Genomic DNA, 24,127 nt, shown 5'->3' with positions numbered 1-24,127 from the left:
CCTGGTGGGGAATGAGCACCACGACTTGTCGGGAGGGGACAGGCCCGCGATCGGTGCCCACCGATCGTCGGGCCGGCGTCTCAACGGGACGCACTATTTCCTCTCCGCCGCCCCGCAAGATCAAGCCGTCACATCTTGCGGGGCGGCTGAGGGGAAGACGACCACCGCGCATGCGCGGGTTTGAGCTGTCAGCCATCGTGACATCAGTCGCGCATGCGCGGGTTGGAGCCGGCCAACCTGCGCATGCGCGGCTGATGTCACATAGGCGCCGCCGTCGCGTCACTCTCGGTGGGCCGCCCGGCGGCCGAGAGTTACGGAGCGCCGCTCCTAGCCCCGCCGGGAGGGGAGAATAGGTGGCGAGGAGCGGCCTCCGAGGCCATCGTGAAACTCGGCCGAGTTCACGACGGCCCTCCCGACTTTTCCCAGGAGCGGAGAATTCCGCCCTTAGTCTCAGGAACGAAGAATCCAGACCACAATATCATCTGAATGTTCCTGCACCTTCCAAGTGCTCTACGTTAGGGCCACTTAATTGACCCGCCTGTTACCCAGAGGTAGATCAAGCACATTACCCTTCATGATCTAACAGTTTTGGGTGAAAATGTTATTCTCTTTCTGTCTCTTTGAATTTCAGCAATACTGACAATAATATAATGGCCAGACACAGTGAGCTGGATTATCCGCTGGCGGGATTCTCCATTTCGCCGACGCCCGGGGTTTTCCCGACGGTGTGGGGCTGCCCCTGCGTGTGGCTGCCCCCCATTGGGAAACCCCATTGACCGGCCAGCCTAACGGAGAATCCCGCCGGCGGGTGGAGACAGAAATATGGAGCGGCGGGGCAGAGAATCCAGCCCAATGTATCCAAATCTCAAGTGGCTTTCAATTTCAAATTTGACCGTTAACCCGGAATATTTTCATGTGTTCTAATATTGAAATTTTGTTTTTTTAATTTCTGATAGCTTATGAAGAAGACCTGGATGCTGATTTTGGATTTGAAAAAGGATTTTTTATTTGGGGTTTTAAGAAGGTAACTGAATTGCCAGTGAATAATTATGCGGTTTATTGTTGTAAGTAAAATGGATAATATAATCTTGGTGTTATTTTAAGCAATCTATAGGATTTGTATAAACTATGATTACAAAATTGGGAGATACTCAAATTTACAAATTTGGTCTGTATCTGTACCAATACAGATTTGGTATTGTAAAAATAATTGGCTTATGTTGAGGTTATGACTATACAAATATTGCCCAACCACACCATTACACACATATAAAATTGACTCGTGGTGTTGGCACTCTTGTTTCTGAGTCAAACAGCCCTGGGTTCAAAACTCACCCCAGACTGAAAACGAGTCTGGCACTTTAGTACATACTGAGAAAACTCTCAACTATTGCAGCTAATGTAACAGGGGACTTCACCCCCGAGTCCTCACCAACATTGATCCTTCAACCAACATCACTTTTTTTAAACCAAAGAGAAAATGCTGGAAAATCTCAGCAGGTCTGGCAGTGTCTGTAGGGGGAGAAGAGAGCTAATGTTTCAAGTTCAGATGACCCTTTGTCAAAGCTTTTTAAAAAAACAGTCATTATCTAATTGCTGTGTGTGGGATCCCATTTGCTGGAGCAGGGACTACACTTCCAGCAGTGATTACACTTCCAAAGCACCTCATTGACATTGACCATTTTCCACATCCAGAGATTGTAAATGATGCTTTATAAATGTAAGTTCATTCTTCCATTTAGATTTTACCTTCCTTTATCCTCCCCATTCTTACTATCTAATGGACTTGCCTAAATATATTCTGTTAGCATGCTAACTTGCAAGTGCACAGAGAGATGTGGCACTGAATAGAATGGACTGGTCCTAGAGGAGGGTTTCCTATTGTGAATTAAAATATTGCAAAATGCTCTTGCATTGTATGGGCATGCACAGACACAGATAACAGAATGGAGAAACTTTTGAAAACATCACAAAGTCAGGTATACACTTGTGTCAGGCGCAGTGAAGACATGCCTTATTCATATTTTTACACATGTAGTGAGCTCATTATGGCAACCTCTGTAACTTCATTTATTTAAAATGGACATTGATAGACTAAGATAGCAGCCAAGGGGTCAAGTGACCGTTACTTATTCAACACAGACTATCAAACTTTTGGAAAATTCCAAATGAAACAACCAATGGGTGAGGGTCTCCCCCTAGAATGGACATACCAAGACCAATGTTATCAGTGAATCCACACCTGTCATTGTTTTAAGCTTACTCAAAACGGAGTCAATGGCTACCTAGACATGATGGCTGGAATCGTATGTTCTAGAGCCTAGGTTCAGACATATGCATCCGACAGGAGCTCAGTGATTGTCACGATGTGCGGCGGGCAGGAAGTCTCTGTTCCCACCGTTGCCTTGTGGGGTCGAAAGTCCAGACGCTGTGTTTAAAGGATCCCTGGACAGCCATTCACTCACTGCAGGTCAGGAGATCCGGATTATCCACATCACAGGCAGCATGTCTCAGAGCAAACAACGTGTGGCCCCACAGTTCAGCGAAGCCTCCCTGCAGGTTCACCTTCGGGCTGTCCAGGAACGGCAGGTAGTACTGTTTCTCCGAGATGGCAGCAGGCGATGCACCCAACTGACCACGGTGGTCTGGGCAAAGCTCGCAGTGGAGATGAGCGTCTGTGGTTCTCACAGGAGGAACTGCTCAGTAGCGCAGGAAAAGGATTAATGATCTGCGCTCTGCCAAGTCTACTCACTGCAAAGTGATGCTCCTTTGGGCACCAGGCAGAGTAAATGTGCGAATGCAAGGGAATTTGGGTTGCAGGACACAGCAGCAGATGGGACATGTGTGCTAAATGTGTGGCAGCCAGGCACTCCATCGTCTTAGTTGCAGCACATCCTGCTTGTTAATCATTTATTTGGGAGGGCTCAGGAGTGCCATGAGCATGCTAACAGAATATAAATTGATCATGCTCCCATTGCGATGATAGTCAATCCTTCTGTCCCTCTGCAGGAGCGCGGGGAGGGAGTGGGCCAAGGCTGAAGGCCGCATGCCTGACATCAGAACCCTTTCCCCTTACAAAGAGGAGGCTGTTGAGTTAGTTGGGGAGGAGCAGGACCGTGTCTGTGCGGAAGACAACATAGGACTTTCCAAGTAAGGATGTCTGCAGTTGTCAGATGTACTGACTGAGTGAGACATTGCTTTTATAAGGGAGCCGCCACTAAATATTTATTTGTTCCATTCTAGGCATCAGCAAGAAAAGGGGCAGTCCTATAAGGGAGACTAGCCACAGACTAGCTATAAGCCTACCTCTGAGGGTGATTCCTCAGACGGTGCACGTCAGTGCCATTTTCACCTTCAATCAGCACAGACATTCAACTCTGTGGTTGTACATTCTGGAATGGGCTTGGGGGTCCCAATTTAGTGAACACCACGCTGACACAGGTCCATAGCTGGTGGAGGCAGTGACAAATGAGGTCTCTGACATTTGAAGGACAGGTGGACGTAAGCTCCATGCTCAACCTCTTGTAGATGATGAACCTTTGGGCTTGGCCATAAGAGAATTGATGGAGGTGCGGCGACAGGCAGGGAAATATCAGGTCAGGTGGCAGAGGCCATGTATAGATTGGATCAAAAGCTAGAAGAATCTGTCCACATTCTGTCTGCTGTTGTGTCTTCAGCATACAACCACTCGGCTGCCTCCATGGACGTGGTTGCCTTTGAGGCCCTGTTGTGGCAGAATGCACAGTGAGTGCACTCGGACCCGCACTCCTCTCTAGCCATGGGTGCAGTGCGACAGTAGCTGGGCGAGAGGTGGATGAGGCAGTTCAACCTCGCTGCAGGTGCCCCTTCTCAGTCAGGGATGTGTCATTGGGCACCCACAGGGAGGAGGAGGAGCATCAACAAGACACCCCGTGAGCTTCTCCCAGGACACCCCAAGGGTGCCCTGTCACCCCACCGCCCCTCTGCCTGTGACCCCATCACCTTCAGCAGGTCAGGCTCAGGAGGGTGCATCTGCACTTGAGAAGGGGACCCGTGGCAGGCTGGGACGCCCTAGGCCTTGGCCACCAGAGGATGCCTGCCAAAGTTATTACTGTCAACAAGGCATAGCAGTCATAGCAGGGTGCCTCCACCTCAGCTGTGGTTGTCAGGGCTGCACTTGGACATAGCAACAGAAAAAGAAAGTGAAAGATGTTTTGAAGGCACACAAGTGGCACTTGTAAATATATGCTTGATTCCACTGTGTTCAGGTTTGCTGTATTAACAGATTCCTTACCGTACAGAAGGAGGCCACTCAGCTCATCAAGTCTGGAAAGACTTTCTGAAAGAGCACCCTACCTAGGCCCACTCCCTCGTAAACTCGTAACCCCACCTAACCTTTGGATACTGAAGGGGTAATTTAGCTTGGCCAATCCACCTAACCTGCACATCTTTGGACTGTGGGAGGAAACCGGAGCACCCGGAAGAAACCCTCGCAGACACTGGGAAATTATGCAAACTTCACGCAGACCATTACCTGAGGCCGGAATTGAACCCGGGTCCCTGGTGCTGTGAGGCAGCAGTGCTAACCATTGTACCACCATGCTGCCTCATATTCTCATGATGCTGCTGGTTTCTGCCATGGATGTGTTTCTTTGTGTTTCTAATTTTTTTTTTACATAGAATTTACAGTGCAGAAGGAGGCCATTCGGCCCATCGAGTCTGCACCGGCTCCTGGAAAGAGCACCCTACCCAAGGTTAACACCTCCACCCTATCCCCATAACCCAGTAACCCCACCCAACACTAAGGGCAATTTTGGTCACTAAGGGCAATTTATCATGGCCAATCCACCTAACCTGCACATCTTTGGACTGTGGGAGGAAACCGGAGCACCCGGAGGAAACCCACGCACACACGGGGAGGATGTGCAGACTCCGCACAGACAGTGACCCAGCCGGGAATCGAACCTGGGACCCTGGAGCTGTGAAGCGATTGTGCTATCCACAATGCTACCGTGCTGCCCGGTTCCTTACCAGCTTCCTCGAACAGGCGCCGGAATGTGGCGATTAGGGGCTTTTCACAGTAACTTCATTTGAAGCCTACTTGTGACAATAGGCGATTTTTATTTTTATTTCATTCATTGAATATCAGAGTATTCTGACATTCGTGTACTTCAGCCTTGACCATCATTTGTGAATGCCCGGCCTAGGCACGCATCATGCAACCCAGAAGGTAATTCTCGCTCGGTTTTGAGCTCTCTGAGAATGCTGTCTGTCCAGTGTTGGCAGTCAAGTAATTGCATGTCCTGCTGGACTTCTGATGTGAAATGTGAGGAGGATGCAAAAAGGCCTCCAGTGTGTTATATATCTGAGAATACATTCCTGCTGGTTATGGGTCCCCTGATGTGTGGTGACGTCAGCAGAGTGTTTGTGTGGGCTTTGGGAAGATTGCAATCTTAATTGTATGAACAACGCCCTTCATAAACCTTTCAACATGTTTTACAAGAATCAAGAGTGTGGGCACCTTGTTACGTTTTCTCTTTGCGCCAACAAAGAAATATAACAAAGGGGAATTAGACATTCTAAGTGAGTGACCAGGAACACAGTAGATGAAGTGTGAGGGTCAGAAGTGTGAGGCTGTCCACTGTGTTCTGAGGAATAGCAAACCACAGTCTTTCTTAGATGGAGAGAAAATGAGAAGTGTGGGTGGGTAAATGTATCTGGGTGTTCTTGTTCAACAGTAACCGTGAGCTAACGTGCAGGTGCAGCCGCCAAATAAGGAGGCAACTGTCCAGTTGCCCTTGATTGCAAGAGAGAAAGATTGTCAGATTAATGAGGTCAGGCAGTGGTTAACTAGAGCTTTGGTGAGACTGCACCTGGGCTATTGCCTGGCCTGTTTGGCTCCTTACTTGGGGAAGAATTAACCTCCATAAGGGGATTGGAACCATCACTCACCAGGTCTATTCCAGTGACTGGAGGATTATTCCAGGAAGTTCGATGACTGCAACGTTTGATTTTGTTGAGATTTAGATGTTATGAGACCCATGAATCAGGGAGCAAACCTTTTTTTGGTAAATATTTTTAATGAAATTTTTATACAAAACTTACAAGAAAAGCCAAACAATAACACATAACTGTAATCAACCACCCCCCCAGCAACAGCTAACAGTGACCAACTCTTTATAATACATCATAAACGACCGCCATCTATGATAAAACCCGTCTACCAACCCTCTCACGGTGAACTTTAATTTAGAATCATAGAATTGTAGAATTTACAGTGCAGAAGGAGGCCATTCGGCCCATCGAGTCTGCACCGACCCTCACAAAGAGCACCCTACTCAAGCCCACGTCTCTACCCTATACCCGTAACCCAGCAACCCCATCCAACCTTTTTTTTGGACACTAAGGGCAATTTAGCGTGGCCAATCCACCTAGCCTGCACATCTTTGGACTGTGGGAGGAAACCGGAGCACCCGGAGGAAATCCATGCAGGCACGGGGAGAACATGCAGACTCTGCACAGACAGTGACCCAAGCCGGGAATCGAACCTGGGACCCTGGAGCTGTGAAGCAGCTATGCTAGCCACTGTGCTACCATCCCTTCTCGAGGTGCAAAATCGCAGGTCACCCAGCCACGGCAAGGCGCTTGGCAGTATAATAGACCTCCAGCCTAAGAGGATCCACCTCCTTGCCACAAGCGAGGCAAAGGCCAGAAAGTCTTCCCATGCCCCTGTCGGGAGCTCCGGCACATCTGATACCCCATAAATCGCTACCACTGGGCACGCCTCTAAACCACTGCTGGTCTGGCCTCCCCTGTCCTGCCTCCACTCCACTGTACTGTCCCCCCTCCCCCTTGGCCTTTCTCCAATGTCCAGCCCACATTCCACCCTCCCCAGTTCCCCATTGATCATGGGGATGGGGACAATAACGGGTTTAGGCTTACAAACGGTCCCCTAGAAGGGCAACGCAGCGGCTTCTGATCTCAAAGTGGTGGAAGAAGTTAACCTTGCGAAGTGCATGCTGCTTGAATACTATTCTAAATGTGAACACTCTCATTTCTGACTGGTGGGATACTTCATTTGGAGGGAGAACTTAATTCTGATGAGCTGGCTTTTTAATGAGCATGCATGAAATGATGATGTGTGTAAAAAGGCCTTCTGACATGGGGGGGGGGGGGGGGGGGGGGGGATCCCTGGAGGTTTGCAAGGCCAAGGGCCAGGGAGTACTCGTTTTTCTCCCACGTACATAAGGCCTACTCGAGGATTGATTTTTTTTGTCCTGAGCAGGGGGTTGGTTTCGAGGGTGGAGGATGTGGAATACTCCGCCATTGCCATTTCAGATCATGACCCGCACTGGGTGGACCTCGGGCTGGGGGAAGAGAGGGACCAACGTCCGCTCTGGCGCTTGGAGGTGGGGCTGCTGGCAGATGAGGAGGTGGCCGAGAGGGTTCGGGGGTGTATCGAGAGGTACCTTGAGGCCAATGACAACGGGGAGGTCCGAGTGGGGACGGTCTGGGAGGCATTGAAGGCGGTGATGAGGGGGGAATTGATCTCCATCCGAACCCATAGGGAGAGGGGGAAGCAGAGGGAGAGGGAGAGACTGATAGGGGAGATGGTGCGGGTGGATAGGAGATATGCGGAGGCTCCAGAGGAGGGATTGCTGGGGGAGAGGCGTAGCCTTCAGGCCAGATTCGACCTATTGACTACCAGAAAGGCGAACGCTCAGTGGAGGAAAGCACAGGGGGCGGTGTATGAGTATGGGGAGAAGGCGAGCAGGATGCTGGCACACCAGCTCCGAAAGCGGGACGCGGCCAGGGAGATTGGGGGAGTGACGGATAAGGCTGGGAAGGTGGTGCGGAGGGGAGTAGATGTTAATGGGGTCTTCAGAGACTTCAATGGGGAACTGTACCGGTCGGAACCCCCGGTGGAGGGGGGTGGAATGGGGCACTTCTTGGACAAGCTGCGATTCCCGAGGGTGGAGGAGGAGCAAGTGGAGGGACTGAAGGGCGCCGATCGAGCTGGAGGAGCTGGTTAAAGGGATAGGGAGCATGCAGTCAGGGAAGGCACCGGGGCCGGACGGGTTTCCGGCGGAATTTTATAAAAGGTATTTGGACCTGTTGGGCCCCCTGTTGGTTCGGACCTTTAACGAGGCAAGGGGGGGGGGGGGGGGGGGGCTTTGCCCCCAACTATGTCACGGGCGCTGATTTCCTTGATCCTGAAGCGGGACAAGGACCCTCTGCAGTGCGGGTCATATAGGCCGATTTCGCTGCTGAACGCCGACGCTAAGCTGCTGGCAAAGATCCTGATCACTAGACTAGAGGATTGCGTGCCCGAGGTCATTCATGAGGACCAGACGGGGTTTGTGAAGAGAAGGCAGTTGAATGTGAACGTGCGAAGACTCCTCAATGTCATTATGATGCCGGCCATGGAAGGGGAGGCGGAGATAGTGGTGGCATTGGATGCGGAGAAGGCCTTTGATAGGGTTGAGTGGGAGTATTTGTGGGAGGTGCTGGAGAGGTTTGGGTTTGGGGAGGGGTTTATCCGGTGGGTGAGGCTGCTCTACGAGGCCCCGATGGCGAGTGTAGCAACAAATAGGAGGAGGTCGGAGTACTTTAAGCTGTACCGGGGAACGAGACGGGGTGCCCCCTGTCCCCCTTGCTCTTCGCGTTGGCGATTGAGCCCCTGGCCATGGCATTGAGGGAGTCAGGGAACTGGAGGGGCCTGGTGCGGGGTGGGGAGAAGCATCGAGTGTCACTGTATGCGGACGACCTGTTGCTGTATGTGGCGGACCCGGTGGGGGGGATGCCGGAGGTGATGAGGATTCTTAGTGAATTCGGGGGTTTCTCTGGGTATAAGTTGAACCTGGGCAAGAGTGAGTTGTTTGTGGTGCATCCGGGGGATCAAGAGGAGGGGATTGGTAGGCTCCCACTGAAGCAGGCAGGGAAGAGCTTCAGGTACCTAGGGATCCAGGTGGCTGGGAGTTGGGGGGCCCTGCACAAGCTCAACCTCAAAAGGTTGGTGGAGCAGATGGAGGAGGAGTTTAAGAGGTGGGATATGTTACCGCTGTCACTGGCGGGGAGGGTGCAGACCGTTAAGATGACGGTGCTCCCGAGGTTTTTGTTCCTGTTCCAGTACCTCCCCATCCTTATCCCGAAGGCCTTTTTTTAGGAGGGTCAACAGGAGTATTACGGGATTTGTGTGGGCGCATGGGACTCCGAGGGTGAGAAGGGTGTTCCTGCAACAGGGCAGGGATAGGGGGGGGGGGGGGGGGGGGGGGGGGGGGGGGGGGGGGGGGCTGGCGTTGCCCAACCTCTGTGGGTACTATTGGGCTGCCAACGCAGCGATGGTGCGTAAGTGGGTAATGGACGGGGAAGGGGCAGCATGGAAGAGGATGGAGGTGGCGTCCTGTGTGGGCACGAGCCTGGAGGCGCTGGTAACGGCGCCGCTGCCGCTCCCTCCAATGAGGTATAACACGAGCCCGGTGGTGGCGGCTACCCTCAAAATTTGGGGGCAATGGAGACGACATAGGGGAGAAGTGGGGGGCTCGATGGAGGCCCCGATACGGGGGAACCATCGGTTTGTCCCAGGGAGCATTGATGGCGGATTTCTGGGCTGGCACAGGGCAGGGTTTAGGAGGTTGAGGGACCTGTTTGTGGAGGGGAGGTTCGCGAGCTTGGGGGAGTTAGAGGGGAAGTTTGGGCTTCCCCCGGAAACATGTTTAGGTACATGCAGGTTAGGGCGTTTGCCAGGCAGCAGGTGGAGGGGTTCCCCTTGCTGCCCCCACGAGGGGTGCGGGATCGGTTGCTCTCGGGGATGTGGGTTGCAGGAGAGAGGATTTCGGAGACATACCGGGTAATGCACAAGGTAGACGAGGCCTCGGTGGAGGAACTGAAGGGTAAATGGGAAGAGGAGCTGGGTGAGGAGATTGAGGAGGGGACGTGGGCGGATGCCCTGGAGAGTGAATTCCTCCTCTTCCTGTGCGAGGCTTAGCTTCATACAGTTCAAGGTGCTGCATAGGGCCCACATGACTGGGACGAGGATGAGTAGGTTTTTCGGGGGCGAGGACAGGTGTGCTAGGTGCTCGGGGAGCCCAGCGAACCACGCCCATATGTTTTGGGCGTGCCCAGCGCTGGGGGAGTTTTGGAAGGGGGTAGCAAGGAAGGTGTCGAGGGTGGTGGGATCCAGGGTCAAGCCAGGCTGGGACTCGCAATTTTTGGGGTTGCAGTGGAGCCGGGAGTGCAGGAGGCGTAAGAGGCCGGTGTTCTGGCCTTTGCGTCCCTAGTAGCCCGGCAAGGATCTTGCTCCAATGGAAGGATGCGAGGCCCCCAAGCGTGGAGGCCTGGATCAATTATATGGCGGGGTTCATTAAATTGGAGAAGGTGAAATTTGCCCTGAGGGGATCAGTACAAGGGTTCTTTAGGCGGTGGCAGCCTTTCCTGGACTTCCTGGCGGAACGGTAGGGAAATAGGCCGGCAGCAGCAGCAACCCGGGCGGGGGGGGGTTTGGATCGGTGGGAGGGAGAACTGTGTACATGGGTTTGTGGGATGTGGCGGGTGTTATCTCTTTCCCTTTTGTTGTTTGGGTGTTCTTTTGTTTTTTTTTTCTTTTGTTTGTAGTTGCTTTTGAAGTTGGGTGGGTATTGTTCTTGAGGTGTCACCGCGGTTGTTTTGTTAATAGAGTTGAGATGTTTATATTTTGTAAAAATTTCAATAAAAATTATTTTTTAAAAAAAAGTTCCAAGAACACAATTGTAACAGTTCATCCTGCTGTCAGGAAACTGATTTTTGGCCTCACACCAAATTCATTTTCCCCACCTGCCAAGCTTCCTGCTGCTTGCGGGCTCAGAAGAGTTTGCTCTATGACTCCAGGTTTGCAATTCAACAAAGGATAGCTAACCAGTTATCCGCCGGATAAGTGTGAAGTCCGACCACATATCTCCTATATCAATAGCCTTTGTAGCTTTAAGCCATTTCTGGGTGACCGTGTGACTGGCACAATGCTTAGCATTGTTGCTTCACAGCGCCAGGGTCCCAGGTTCGATTCCCGGCTTGGGTCACTGTCTGTGCGGAGTCTGCACGTTATCCCTGTGACTGCGTGGGTTTCCTCCGGGTGCTCCGGTTTCCTCCCACAGCCCAAAGACGCGCTTGTTAGGTGAATTGGACATTCTAAATTCTCCCTCTGTGTACCCGAACAGGAGCTGGAATGTGGTGATTAGGGTCTTTTCACAGTAACTTCATTGCACTGTTAATATAAGCTTACCTGTGACAAAAATAAAGATTATTACTGGCTTCAGAGAAAGGCTGTGCCATTTTGGCCTTTAAAGAACAATCCATCGTCAGTCAGTCTGAGAACCAGAAACAAAAGCAGAAAATGCTGGACAATCGCAGCGGGTCTGACAGCATCTGTGGACAAAGAAGGGAGCTAACGTTTCGTGTCTGGGTGACTCTTTGTCAAACTGGAGAGAACTGGTAATGGGGTCAGGTTTATACTGTAGTGGGGAGGACATGAAGCAATGGGGCTGGTTAGGGGGCCAGCTATAGGTGGAGATTGACAAAGATGTCGTGGACAGAAAGACAAAATGAATGTAAATTGGGGTGATTAAGGCTAAGAAGGGTGCTGTTAGTGGCACATAAAGAGATTAGAATGTGTGAATGACAGAACAAAAGTGAGCAGTGTGTCAAAGGGCAACTAGGAACAGATGGCCCAAGTGTAGTGAGGTAGGAAAGGGGAACAGTGGTGAGGGAAAAACAGATCAATGGAAGAAACAAAAATAAATTGATAGAAGTAAAAATGGGGTGAAGGTGGAGGAGAGAGTTCACAGTCTGAAGTTGGTGAACTCGATGTTAACTCCAGAAGGCTGTAACGTGCCTAATTGGAAGATGAAGAGAAGTTACTCCAGTTTGTGCTGGGCTTCACTGGAACATTGCAGCAGGCCAAGGACAGACATGAGAGCAGGATGGTGAGTTGAAAAGGCAAGAGACAGGAAGGTCTGGGTCCTGCTTGCGGATGGAACGGAGATGTTCTGCAAAGCAGTCACCCAATTTGCGTTAGTCTCCAAAGTAGAGTAGACCGCATTGGGAGCAGCAAATGTAATGGACCAGATTGAAAGAAGTGCACGTGAAGCGCTGCCTCACTTGACAAGAGTTTTTAGGCCCTGGGATGGTGAGTAGGGAGGAGGTATATTGCATGGGAAGGTGCCATGGGAAGAGATTAAGGTGATGGAGGAGTGGACCAGGGTATCCCGGAGGCTACATTCCCTGCAAAATGCTGAGGGGGAGATATGTTTGGTGGTGGCATCATGCTGGAGTTGGTGGAACTGGCAAAGGATGATTCTTTGAATGCGGAGGCTGGTGGGGTGAAAAGTGAGAACAAGATGGACCCAATCCTGGTTCTGGGAGGGAGGGTCGGGGGTGAGAGCAGAGGTGCAGGAGATGGGTGGACAAGGTTGAGAGTCCTGTCGACCATGTGGGTGGGAAAGCACGACTTGAGGACGAATGAAGTAATGCGAACCAGACTCTGAAACTAGCTACAAGTTTTCAAGCAGCCAAAATACTTGATCTGTTCCAGTTTCAAAGTTCACCTAAAAACCAACCTCCCAGATATGTGGCTACGAGAAACCTCAGTCTGCAGTGACCTATCTCACTTCAACTTTAAATCATCAAATCCATTTGCGAAGTCACAGGCTAGCCACATTGAGAACAGAAATTGAAACTTAAAGATTGAATTAACTGTAACCTCTAAAAGTACACTATCTTCATCTGAACCCGATTTTTGTGTGTGCCTGTGTGAGACTGAATGTGTGACATCGTGTTCATTCAAAGTACATTTGTGAGAATGAATAACCTTTATTTTAATCTCATGAAAGCATGCTGCTGAATTATTTCATTGGAATACACACTCCCAAGTGCAAGGAAATTTACACATTTCTTTCCATACAAAACATATTAATTATGGAAGGTAAGGGAAAACACTTGGATGGATTGAGAGTGAAAGCCTAAGCTGTACACTAGGACATAGAGACAAAACCAAATACACTCGGCAGAACCAACAGCAACAACAAGTGTTTATGTAGCGTCTTTATGTATGAAATATTTTCCAAGGTGCTTCACAGATATGTAAACAGAAATAAATGAATGTTTGAGTCCGAGAAAGAAATATTAGCAGGGGTGACCTGAAGCTTTGTCATGCATCAGCAATTCTTTAAGGAGGAAAGGGAGGTGTAAAGGCTGAGGTAGGAAATTCCCGAGTGTGAAGCCTATGATGTTGAAGGAACAGATGCCGGTAGTGGAGTGAAGGGTAATGGACGGCAGCAGCAATCATAATGCACAAAATGTGAGAGTTGAAGGAATGGAGACAGAAAGAAATCCACAAATATACACTGTGGGCAAAAAAGAAGATAACAAGGCAAATATGGAAAATACAAAGTGTATTTTCCTCCAGTATCTGCACTTTTATCCAACAAAAATTCATCTATGGGAAACTCCTAGTTCTGATCTCTTGTGTTAATTCACATCAATTTGAGCAGAATTGGTACACAATTGACCTCATGGCCCCTAGCCTACAAAACGAAAAGTAAATAGGCCAATGTATTTATTATTAATTTATATCCAATACGTCCTGCTGGAAAGTGTGTATTTAAACTGGAAAGCTGTGTGAGGGCAAGATCTGGCTTAGTTGTGATATTCTGATTTTCTATTTTGCAATTCCATTGTAGCTATTGATTGTGTTTTTATTAGTTGAGAGATATTTTGAGAACTAATCCTTGCAACACTTTTCAGGACCCAACGGACTTTGAATGGAGCTTTTGGACAGAGTGGGTAAAGAAGTTGTTGGTGTGGACTCTGCTTGGTCACATAATCGTATCACAGGTGACCAGTGCCTTTCTTCTAAAGGTTTGTATTATCCATGAAGGTTTGAATTAAAGCATCAGAAATGTACTGTGCAGAATACATTAGTCTGACAAGGGGCGTCATCTTTCAAACAGCAGACGTTCTTCATCTTTCTAACATTAACGCTGATTTCTATGATGTAAATATGTACGCAACCTTCTATTTCTACTGCCAGATCCTCTTGATGAATTACAATTGTATTTTCCAATTTGCAATATTTTCTGGATAAACGGGAAACTGGAAAACTGAAATTTCCAACCTAAAAGAAAATAGGTTCTGTGATGAGAAACGCTAAAGTAGAGATTTTAAAAGGGTATGCATAGTTCAAGTATAGTGATTGCACTATGCTTTTGAGTTAAATTATACTACCATCACCTTTTATGTAATACAAGGAAAGTGATAATTGGAGTGGGAGCAGGCATTTTTAGAGCATTAATAAGGGATAGAGTTGGGTCAAATAGCTTGTTTCTATCCTGTAGGTTATCTTAATTGTAAAAGGAACTGAAGAAGATATCTATTTCTATATTGAAGGGCTGGCATTGATATTAGACTGTCTGCTGATGAGTGAAATGTATCACAATGATTTGGTTCAGAATTATGAATTCCAAAATGGATTACATTACACTGAATAACCATCTAGTGAAATACTTGTAAAAATTGAGTGGAGTGAAATCTTCCTGTGTTCTAACCATTTTTATATTCTAATCAGTTTATTATCCTAAAGTCCCAACTAACATTCTTGTATAATTTGGAAGTAAAATACAGAGGATGATGGAAATCTAAAACAGAAATTGCTGGAAATGAGGTACTGTTTAAGGTCAATTGACCTTTCATTAGAATAATTCTGTCAAAAAGTAATTGACTTGAAATGTTAACTTGTTTTTCTCTCCACTGGGCCGCCTGCCCTGTTGAGTACTTCCAACATTTGCTGTTTTTTATTTCTTCTATGATTCATCCCGAATTGTCTTCTATAATTCATTGATGAATTATAATCATAAATTGACAGTAAGCCCATGTTCGTAACATTTTCAGCTCTTGCTGATATTCAAATAAATATGAGCATTACTACAGTAACGCTAATTTTCTTTCAGCTGTACTAAACTGAAACTTGGTGACACAAGTTCTGTAATGCAGCAAGTTTACACTTAATTATTTTGTTCCTGTTTCGTGTTGTATGGTAACAAGGATTATTTTTCTTTAGTTTAGGATGTGGTTGCTGATGATATACGGGATGTTGGCCTGCTTCTATACAGTAGGCTACAAAGGCCTTGTATTAATATTATTGCATCTGCTCATCTCCTATACTGTGGCCCAACTACAGTTACCTGTATTGTCTTGGCTGTGTTCAATACTACTACTGTATAGCTTACAAATGGAGTCTCTTGGAAAAATTCAGGTAAGCAAGTAATGTATGGGGATTTTACACTGATTTCAGGAATATGTTGCAAATTAGAAGTCAAAGGTAACACTGGGGAATAATTATTCAAGAATGAATTCAGTCCTTTTTGTGTTAGTGTGAACATGTATAATATGCTTGTAGAATCAACAGACATGCTTTACTGATGGAATTAGGGGTATGTGTAAAACCAACTTAAAAAAAAAAATCCAATTGAGGGGCAATTTAGCTAAAATTTTGTTTAATTTGATTCGCTGTTAACCATGTTTGCTGATGTCAATATTGCTGGATGCATGGAGATCCTCTTGTCTTGGCGCTAAATTTAAACTGGTGACAGGAAAGGGGAAGTCTGTGCCACAGAAATTGTAAAATCCTTCTGAGCAGCTTTCTTTGACGTCGATGACTCGTGGCATTGCTTTGCCACTGATTGCAAATTCAAGTCCCTTATAAAATTAATTTTAGTTTACACGTGCTATGATGAATATGTAAAACCTAAATTCACAGCTTTAACTGCATAATAGTAGCAATTTGCAAAATGTTTTTAAATGGAACCATATTGAAGAATCAAGAGATTAATTTATAGAATCTTACTCTGCCTCTAATTACCAACTTCAGACCTCACTTTTATGGTCTGAGTTTATATATTTGCATTATGTTAATTATTTTAACTAAAATTGTCTGCTGCTGTATTGGATGTAGCAAATTATTTATAATGACTTTGAAATTTCCTCGTGAGGCAAATCTAATATTATATTTGCTTATATAGGGTTTGGAATTCATGCTTGTGTTCATATACCCCACTTTTGATTGTAATTAGATGGTCAATTCTAATAAAATGGCTATTAGTTTTATTTGCCCTAAGTATTTCATATTTATGTTAATGGCAATAAGAATCAATTTTCAAATTTTACACTTTTTCTGTTTGAGCTTTGCAACGAGGCAACGGTGCAGCAGAAATATCTCTTGCATCCCCCAGTGGATTGTGGCTAGTTTCTTTTAGTATTGTGGAAAATTAAGATGCAAAACATCCCTGTTGAATAAAATAATTGGCGCGATTCAGCCACCCTGGGACCAATGGGTGAATCCCGGGAGAGCACAAATCGGGGTTCGTTCCGGGCCGATTGCAAGTCTCTGAGTCATTTAAATATCTGGATGCTGCATTCTCCCTGCGCCTATATAGAACATAGAACAGTACAGCACAGAACAGGCCCCTCGGCCCTCGATGTTGTGCCGAGCTTTGTCCGAAACCAAGATCAAGCTATCCCACACCCTGTCATTCTGGGCTTTTCTCTTTGGAGCGGAGGAGGATGAGAGGCGACTTAATAGGGGTTTATAAGATAGATAGAGTGGATGTTCAGAGACTATTCCCTCAGGTGGATGTAGCTGTTACAAGGGGGCATAACTATAAGATTCAGGGTGGGAGATACAGGAGGGGTAGTTGTGGGCCCTTGTGCTCCCCATAACCACAATCTATTAAAATTTGTCCGAGGTAGGTTCTTTACTCAGAGTGGTTAGGGTGTGGAATGGACTGCCTACTGTGATAGTGGAGTCGGACACTTTAGGAACTTTCAAGCGGTTATTGGATAGGCACATGGAGCACACGCCTGGGAGTCAACTGCTGCACCTGCAACGCCACAACCAGGTGCCGTTTAGCACAGGTTTCCACAAACGTGGACCAGGTCTGATGGCACATCGGAGGAGGCCTCGCAGGCTATTAAGGTCCCCCGGGTGGTCCGGGATGGGGCAGTGTCGAACCATCCCCACTCCTGGGTACCCTGCCCCTGCCAGCCTGGTACCCTAGCCTTGCCACCCGGGCACGGGTGGTGGTTCTAGGGGCACTGCCAGTCTGGCAGGGCCAATGTGCCCGTGTGCCAGGTTGGCACTGCAGGGATCAGGGCCTGGAGGGCCATGCGCATGAAAGGGAGGATGCCGGGGGGTTTGAGGGGTAGGCATTTAAAATAGCACCCGATCTGCGAGGAGCCAGTCCTGCTGGCGAGCACAGCTCCCCAGTGCAGGAAAATGCCTAAGTGTGGCCTCGTCCGAGAGAAACCTCCAAGGCTCAAAAAGAACGTGTAAGTGCTGTTGAATAGCGGCGTCAATCTCGGCATTGCAGCCACCGAGAAACACCCCGCCAAATCTTTGGTTGAATCGCGCCCGCGCCCAATGTGTTTAAAATCTAATTAACGGTCACAGATACATTTTCAGAAATGTGAAAGATAAATAAGTGAAATCTTAAATCTCAGTGGTAATTTATGAATTTGGCTCTTGCAGCTCAGGAATGATGAAATGAAAATCAGTTATTGTCACGAGTAGGCTTCAAATGAAGTTACTGTGAAAAGCCTCTAGTCGCCACATTCCGGCGCCTGTTCGGGGAGGCTGTTACGGGAATCAAACCGTGCTTCAGGCCTGCTTGGTCTGCTTTCAAAGCCAGCGAATTAACCCTGTGCTGAACAGCCCCTATGATGAATTATTGCAGGGCTTTCTGGTACTCGGTGTTGATCACTAATCGTTACGAAGTGAAACATGGACTAGCAACTGACTGTCCTTTCTCATTCATTGCGTACCACATAGTTAATTGCATTTTATTGGGTTTGGATTTGGGATTTGGGTTTATTGGCTCGTGTACCGAGGTACAGTGAAAAGTATTCTTCTGCGTACAGTCCAGACAGATCATTCCATACATGAGAAACATAAGACATACAATAAATACACAATGTAAATATACGGACACAGGAATCGGGTGAAGCATACAGTAGGGCAGTACTACTCAGTAGAGCAGATGTGTGGAGAGATCAGTTCAGTCCATATTCGGGTCATTCAGGAGCCTGGTAACAATGGGGAAGAAGCTGTATTTTGCGGACGGCGTGCATTGATTGGGTTTCGGATGAGCACATAAACTTACTGAAACTATGTTGTAATTGGGTTAGGAGGTGTAGGGTTTAATGTTTCACCTTGTAAATAAATGTAAAACCAAGCCGATTTGCTCCAGTACTGTCCTTCACCAACTTAGTATTTTTGGAGTAGAGCAACAGTGAAGTGAAATTAATCCATGCAGTGGGAAAATAATGGATGTCAGATTTGTGGTCTGGGGCGGCATTCTCCCCTACCCGGCGGGACGGGGGGTCCCGGCGTAGGGGAGTGGCGCCAACCACTCCAGCGTCGGGCCTTCCCAAAGGTGCGGAATTCTCCGCACCTTTGGGGGCTAGGCCTGCTCCGGAGCGGTTGGCACCACGACGACTGCCGCCAAATCCGGCACCAGCGGCACCGGGGCTGGCCGAAAGGCCTTCGCCGGTTCGCGCATGCGCCGGTGGTGACATCAGCGTCAGCTGCTGCTGACGTCACTACCGGCGCATGCACGTTGGGGGATTCTCTTCCGCTTTCGCCATGGCGGAGGCCGTGGCGGCGGTGGAGGAGAAAGAGTGCCCCCACGGCACTGGCCCGCCCGCAGATCGGTGGGCCCTGATCGCGGGCCTGGCCACCATGGGGGCACCCCCCGAGGTCCGATCGGCCCGCACCCCCCCAGGACCCCGGGGGCCCGCTCGCACCGCTGATCCCGCCGCCACCAGAGGCGGTTCAAACCTCGGCGGCGGGAGAGGCCTCCCAGCGGCGGGACTTCGGGCCATCGCGGGCCGGTGAATTGCCGCAGGGGCCTCGCCGATCAGCGCGCAGGGCGTGATTCCCGCCCCCGCCAATTCCCGGGTGGCAGAGAATCTCTGCCACGGCGGGGGCGGGATTTTCGGTGGCCCCAGGCAATTCTCCGACCCTGCTGGGGGTCGGAGAATTTCGCCCCTGATGTGCCAAATTTGAAAATTAGCTAACCTGGGCAACTAATGACCTATGTGAGTTTCTTGCTCATTTTATTATCGATGATGAAGTTTATTCGTTTGTATATGTAGGATGTTGCATTGCATCTCTTGTGGTACAATGATCTATTTATTGATCGGAGTTATGCAACTTCTAGTTTAAAAAATAACCTTCAGTGCGCTGATTTGTTTAAGTTTAATTCTGCTGTTCTGACAGCTGTACGATAGAAATAAGGAACATATGCTCTTGCACAAATCTTGACATTGATCGAAAGCAAAGGAAGTGGGAGCTGGCCTTCAAATGTTTTTTAAAAAACTAACAGGAGGGAAGCTGTCAGCTTCCAGTGTCCCAGGTTCGATTCCTGGCTTGGGTCACTGTGGAATCTGGATGTTCTCCCTGTGTGTGCGTGGGTTTCCTCCGGGTGCTCCGGTTTTCTCCCACCGTCCAAAGATGTGCAGGTTGGGTGGATTGGTCATGATAAATTGCCCTTAGTGTCCAAAAAGGTTGGGTGGGGTTACTGGGTTACTGGGATAGAGTGGAGGTGTGGGCTTGGGTAGGGTGCTCTTTCCGAGGGCCGGTGCAGACTCGATGGGCTGAATGGCCTCCTTCTGCTCTGTAAATTCTATGAGACCATTATAAACATTGTGTTCACACCCAAAGCTAGATGGCATTCTAGTCTTGCAATTAAAGGTTGGACAAACCCTCTCCCACCTATTTAGCCTTCCATCCCAAGGTCCTTCTCTGCTCATAGGTTCCTCCAATGGAACAACCTTTGTTTAGAACTTTACTTGGTGACAAAAGATGATATTGGCAGCAAAGAGAAAAAAATAGGAACATTTGGAAAGTAAGTAATGCATAGTACAAAACACAGAAAATGCAACAGAGAAACCTTCTGCGATGAACGTGATGATGCACCTTGAGCGTCCTTCTCTGGCATCTAAAATGGGCAAGGAGCATACTTCAACGAGAGTTCAAGCTGCTGAACTTGGAAATGAGTACAGTTGTGTCCGTGAGTTTAAGATGCTAATTCACGTCTCAGCTCTCTTCACTTTCTGGGTTGCAAATTCAAATTCTATCTTCAATAGGTGAGTGAGGTTAATTGGAGCCATTGGACAGGTTTGCTAATTCCTGTTTAGGCCACTAGGTGGAGGCAGATTTCTTTCAAGAGTGAGCCTGGTGCAATGAATGGACTGCTGGGCCTCTGGTGAAAAGGAAATGAATCTCTAGTTATTAAACATTGCAAAACTGATAAAAGGACAAATGGTAACAATGCTGCAATGAATGGGAAGAGACAATGACTTTAACTATGATAGAATTGATTAACTTTTTAGAAAATGTTTAATTTATGCTGGGTAATTTTGACTTGAGTAGCAGAATTTCACTACTGTGCAGGATTTAGTAATGTATGTGTTTTCTGAACTTCCACTAAATCCGGGTTAAAACCAGTGACGTGATTAGCAGTTTAGTGTGTACAGCTTGCATTCAAATGGGTTGTCTGGTATCTCCAGATTTGATTTGCTATCTACTTTCAAATTAATGTTATTAAATTAGCACTTAGAACTTTTTTAATTAACAAGAGAAAGGAAATGAAGATCAATATGGAAAAGGAACTGGCCCTTCGGCCCTCCAAGCCTGTACCGGTCATGATACCACCCTTGGCCAAAACCCCAAAGAACAATGCGGCACAGGAACAGGCCCTTCGGCCCTCCAAAATCTTCACTATATTTTAAATGTATTTCATATTTAATCTATGGTGACAGTACATTAATGACAATTTTAGTGCCACATTTACATTTTGAGATCCAACGTTATTATGACCATGTCTTCTTGGTCATGCTGTTTTATATGTAGATTTTCTTTTGCAATAAACCGTTACATTTATAACTGGCTATTTTGGTGTGCTTTTCTTTCTGCTGAATTACCTGTTCTTTATCAGTTTCTGACATTCAGCTTTCCGACTGACTATCTCATTAATGGCATTATATAAATGCATTGAACAAGTAACCATCACGATTTTCTTCAAATGAAGTAAAACTGCCTGTATCGTTTGACACATTAATCCTGGAGATAGTTTTTTTATTCCCAGCTGGAATCTGTTTCTATCAGTGTTTTGTTAAGAGGGGGAGGACAGCAGTGATGGAAGCCCACATAAGCTCTGTGGGTTTCTACTGAAAAAAACCTGATGTGCAGGGTAGCCAGTGGGTCTGGAGATAAAAATCAGGTCTTGGTCATGATCAGAATTAAATAAACTTTCCATTTTGATTTAAGGTGTAAATCACTTTTTGTCCCATTTTGGAAAGTGAGTAGCACTGGCAGTATTTAGTGCCCTTCCTTAGTTGCCTTCTGATAGCTTCTCTGCCCAGTGCCTCAGTGTGGCTGGGGAATCCGATGGAGTTTCTATACCTCTAGAAAGTCAAGTACACCGTGAGGGGGGAGATTGAGGGGTTCTACGAAGATGGCAGCCATTTATCTTGTACTTCAAAGAGCTGGTCACCATTAGTTGCTGGGTGGGGAAGGGTGTTAGACGGTGCCTGCTGTAGTATAAAGAATTAAAGGTTCTGCTGCTTTTCCACAAAACACCTTTTAATTCCTTCAACAGACTTTGCACAAAACTTTTAACATCACATCACCTGACACAAGGGCCACCTGAAGTCCCTTTACATATCAGTGTCAATTATTGGATGCTTAACATAAATGAGACAACTAATTGGAATGTTTCTTAACCCATTACTTAACAAAGGGGACAGGTAGGAGTGAGGGGAGATTGTTCTTTTTTTCCTTTTGGGGCGGTTTGCGATTGGGGGTGTTGTGTTTGGTGTTATATATAAAATGGAAAACATTTGAATAAAAATATATTTTTTAAAAATTGCCTTGAGGGAGGTCATGATGAACTGCCACACTCCATGTGACGTAGGTGTACACAGATACACACGCACACATCTAGGATTTTCCGACACCAGCGGACATCATTGCAGATGGGACGGCAAAATTTGAAGAACCAAATCTTTTTTTTTCAAGTGTAATACAACCTAATGGTTGCTGTGCCTTTTCACAGGGAAGTTAACAATCAAATGAGTAGGCCAGACTGGGTAAGGATGGCAGATGTTCTCCCCTGAAGGATTATTAGTGAGCCAAATTGCTTTTTACAGCAATCTGCTTGCTGTTAATGAAAGTAACATTTTATTCCAGATGTATTAATTGAATTTAAATCCCGCAGTTGCCATGATGGGGTTATGAACTTGTGTGCCCAGAGCATTGGGCGGCATGGTAGCATAGTGGTTAGCACTGTTGCTTCACAGCTCCAGGGATAGGGGGTTCAATTCTCGCTTGGGTCACTGTCTGTGTGGAGTCTGCTCGTTCTCCCTGTGTCTGCGTGGGTTTCCTCCGGGTGCTCCGGTTTCCTCCCACAAGTCCCGAAAGACATGCTGTTTGGTGAATTGGACATTCTGAATTCTCCCTCAGTGTACCTGAACAGGTGCTGGGGTGTGGCGACTAGGAGATTTTCACAGTAACTTCATTGCAGTGTTAATGTAAGCCTACTTGTGACACTAAATATAGATTATTATTAGTCCAGTAACATCTCTGCTTTGCTGCCAATCCTTTAGTCGTTCTATTGACATTCGTTAAACACGATATCGGAATGTTTAATTGAATTACTCCCTTGTATATGCAGGCAGTCTTCCCTCAGTCCACTGTTGTTTTCCAGACAGTGAGTAGAATTGTGTATTTACATTTTCTTCTCTATTTATTTGTTTCAGAAGCGATGGTATGAGACAGAGAATGAGTACTTCTTACTTTTATTTTGTTTGGCTCTTTGCAATCTGCGTTACACAAGTTTCAGCCTAGAGTACTGCCGGCACCGTGATAGTCCTCAAAAGCGCTACGTATCCTTCTGTTGGCTGCTAGCTTATGTATTCTACTACCCTGTATTTCACAATGGACCGATCATATGCTACGATGACTTCAATAACCAGGTGAATGAGCATATTTGGAAACAGAACCTTTTGCTCCAAAACCGAAAACTGATTCATAACACAATGTATAACATTCTGTTGTAACAGAGAAATGTCCAGCAATGTTTTAACTTAAATTATATAAAGGCCACATATATATTGCCTGAATAACGTGGCCAGGATTCTGCAATTATCTTGTCACTTGGGCAATTTATACAATTCAGGGAGAGCTTTAAAATGATCTAGTTGGAAAGTTTGATGCTTTATTGTATGGTTAATCTTCTTCCCACCACTTAACATGAATCTGATTTCTGTGTCTTATTTTGCTGTTAGAGTTAAGTAGTCATTCAGCTCATTTGCTCCTGCTGGGACTTTGCTGTGTGCATTACCCACAATAACAACAGCAGGTACTGAAACTAAATGCTTTGAGCAAAGATAGTTCTACATTCGAGGAACAAAGAGAAATATGGCAACATGGGAACTCCGCCACAGCTGTAGATTTTTTTTTATAAATTTAGATTAGCCAATTATTTTTTTCCAATTAAGGGGCAATTTAGCGTGGCCAATCCACCTACTCTGCACATTTTTGGGTTGTGGGACAGCTGTAGATTTTGATGCTGCTTCTACCATTTCAGAAGTTGCTTCCCTTTTGGTCAGTTTTAACTCCGAACCCTCCTGGTCCTTTAACCAGCTGCTATCTTTTAAGTACTGCAGCAAAACTGGATATCTCTCTCGCCCACAAGTGGTGGGCCCCTCAAGCTATATGCCTCTGGTGACAGGCCAGAGACCTGTTCCTGGAAAAACTGGCTATGGAGACGGATGAAAGTCTGCCTTGTGCACCACTGGGTGGTACGTCATTTGGGAACAAAAATCCGGTGAAAACAGGCCCTTCGTATCAAATGAAGTGTCATCTGGAAAAATGCAGAGGGTTTCTTGCAGTGACCCTGCCCCGTTTCCAGTGAATGGAAGAAGGTCCAGCCAAATGCCGCCTAGAATATTTACCCCACTATAAACACAGGTTGTCAAAAACACCATCAGAAATAGAGTTCCCATGTGTTCAATCAAAACTGCGGGAGATAATTTGAATATGTCTTTTGAAAGATGGTAA

At 47.0% G+C, this 24,127-nt stretch overlaps 1 protein-coding gene across 4 annotated transcripts in view; it reads left to right on the top strand.

The window, feature by feature from the left end:
* The window catches only part of hhat (hedgehog acyltransferase), a 363,838-nt gene that overhangs the window by 38,938 nt on the left and 300,773 nt on the right, over positions 1-24,127 (top strand). For 3 of the 4 annotated variants that reach the window (XM_038812221.1, XM_038812215.1, XM_038812201.1), the window contains exons 3-6: positions 957-1,024; positions 13,756-13,869; positions 15,068-15,262; positions 22,825-23,040. In XM_038812221.1, the coding sequence (XP_038668149.1) occupies positions 957-1,024; positions 13,756-13,869; positions 15,068-15,262; positions 22,825-23,040 (593 nt within the window). The remainder of the gene's footprint in view (positions 1-956; positions 1,025-13,755; positions 13,870-15,067; positions 15,263-22,824; positions 23,041-24,127) is intronic. The other variant, XM_038812207.1, reaches the window with a different exon arrangement.

Source organism: Scyliorhinus canicula, chromosome 1 (assembly GCF_902713615.1).
Source record: "Scyliorhinus canicula chromosome 1, sScyCan1.1, whole genome shotgun sequence".
In the NCBI taxonomy this organism is placed as follows: Eukaryota; Metazoa; Chordata; class Chondrichthyes; order Carcharhiniformes; family Scyliorhinidae; genus Scyliorhinus; species Scyliorhinus canicula.
The sequence above is the reverse complement of the archived record's forward strand: the minus strand, read 5'-3'. Positions and strand labels throughout refer to the sequence as shown.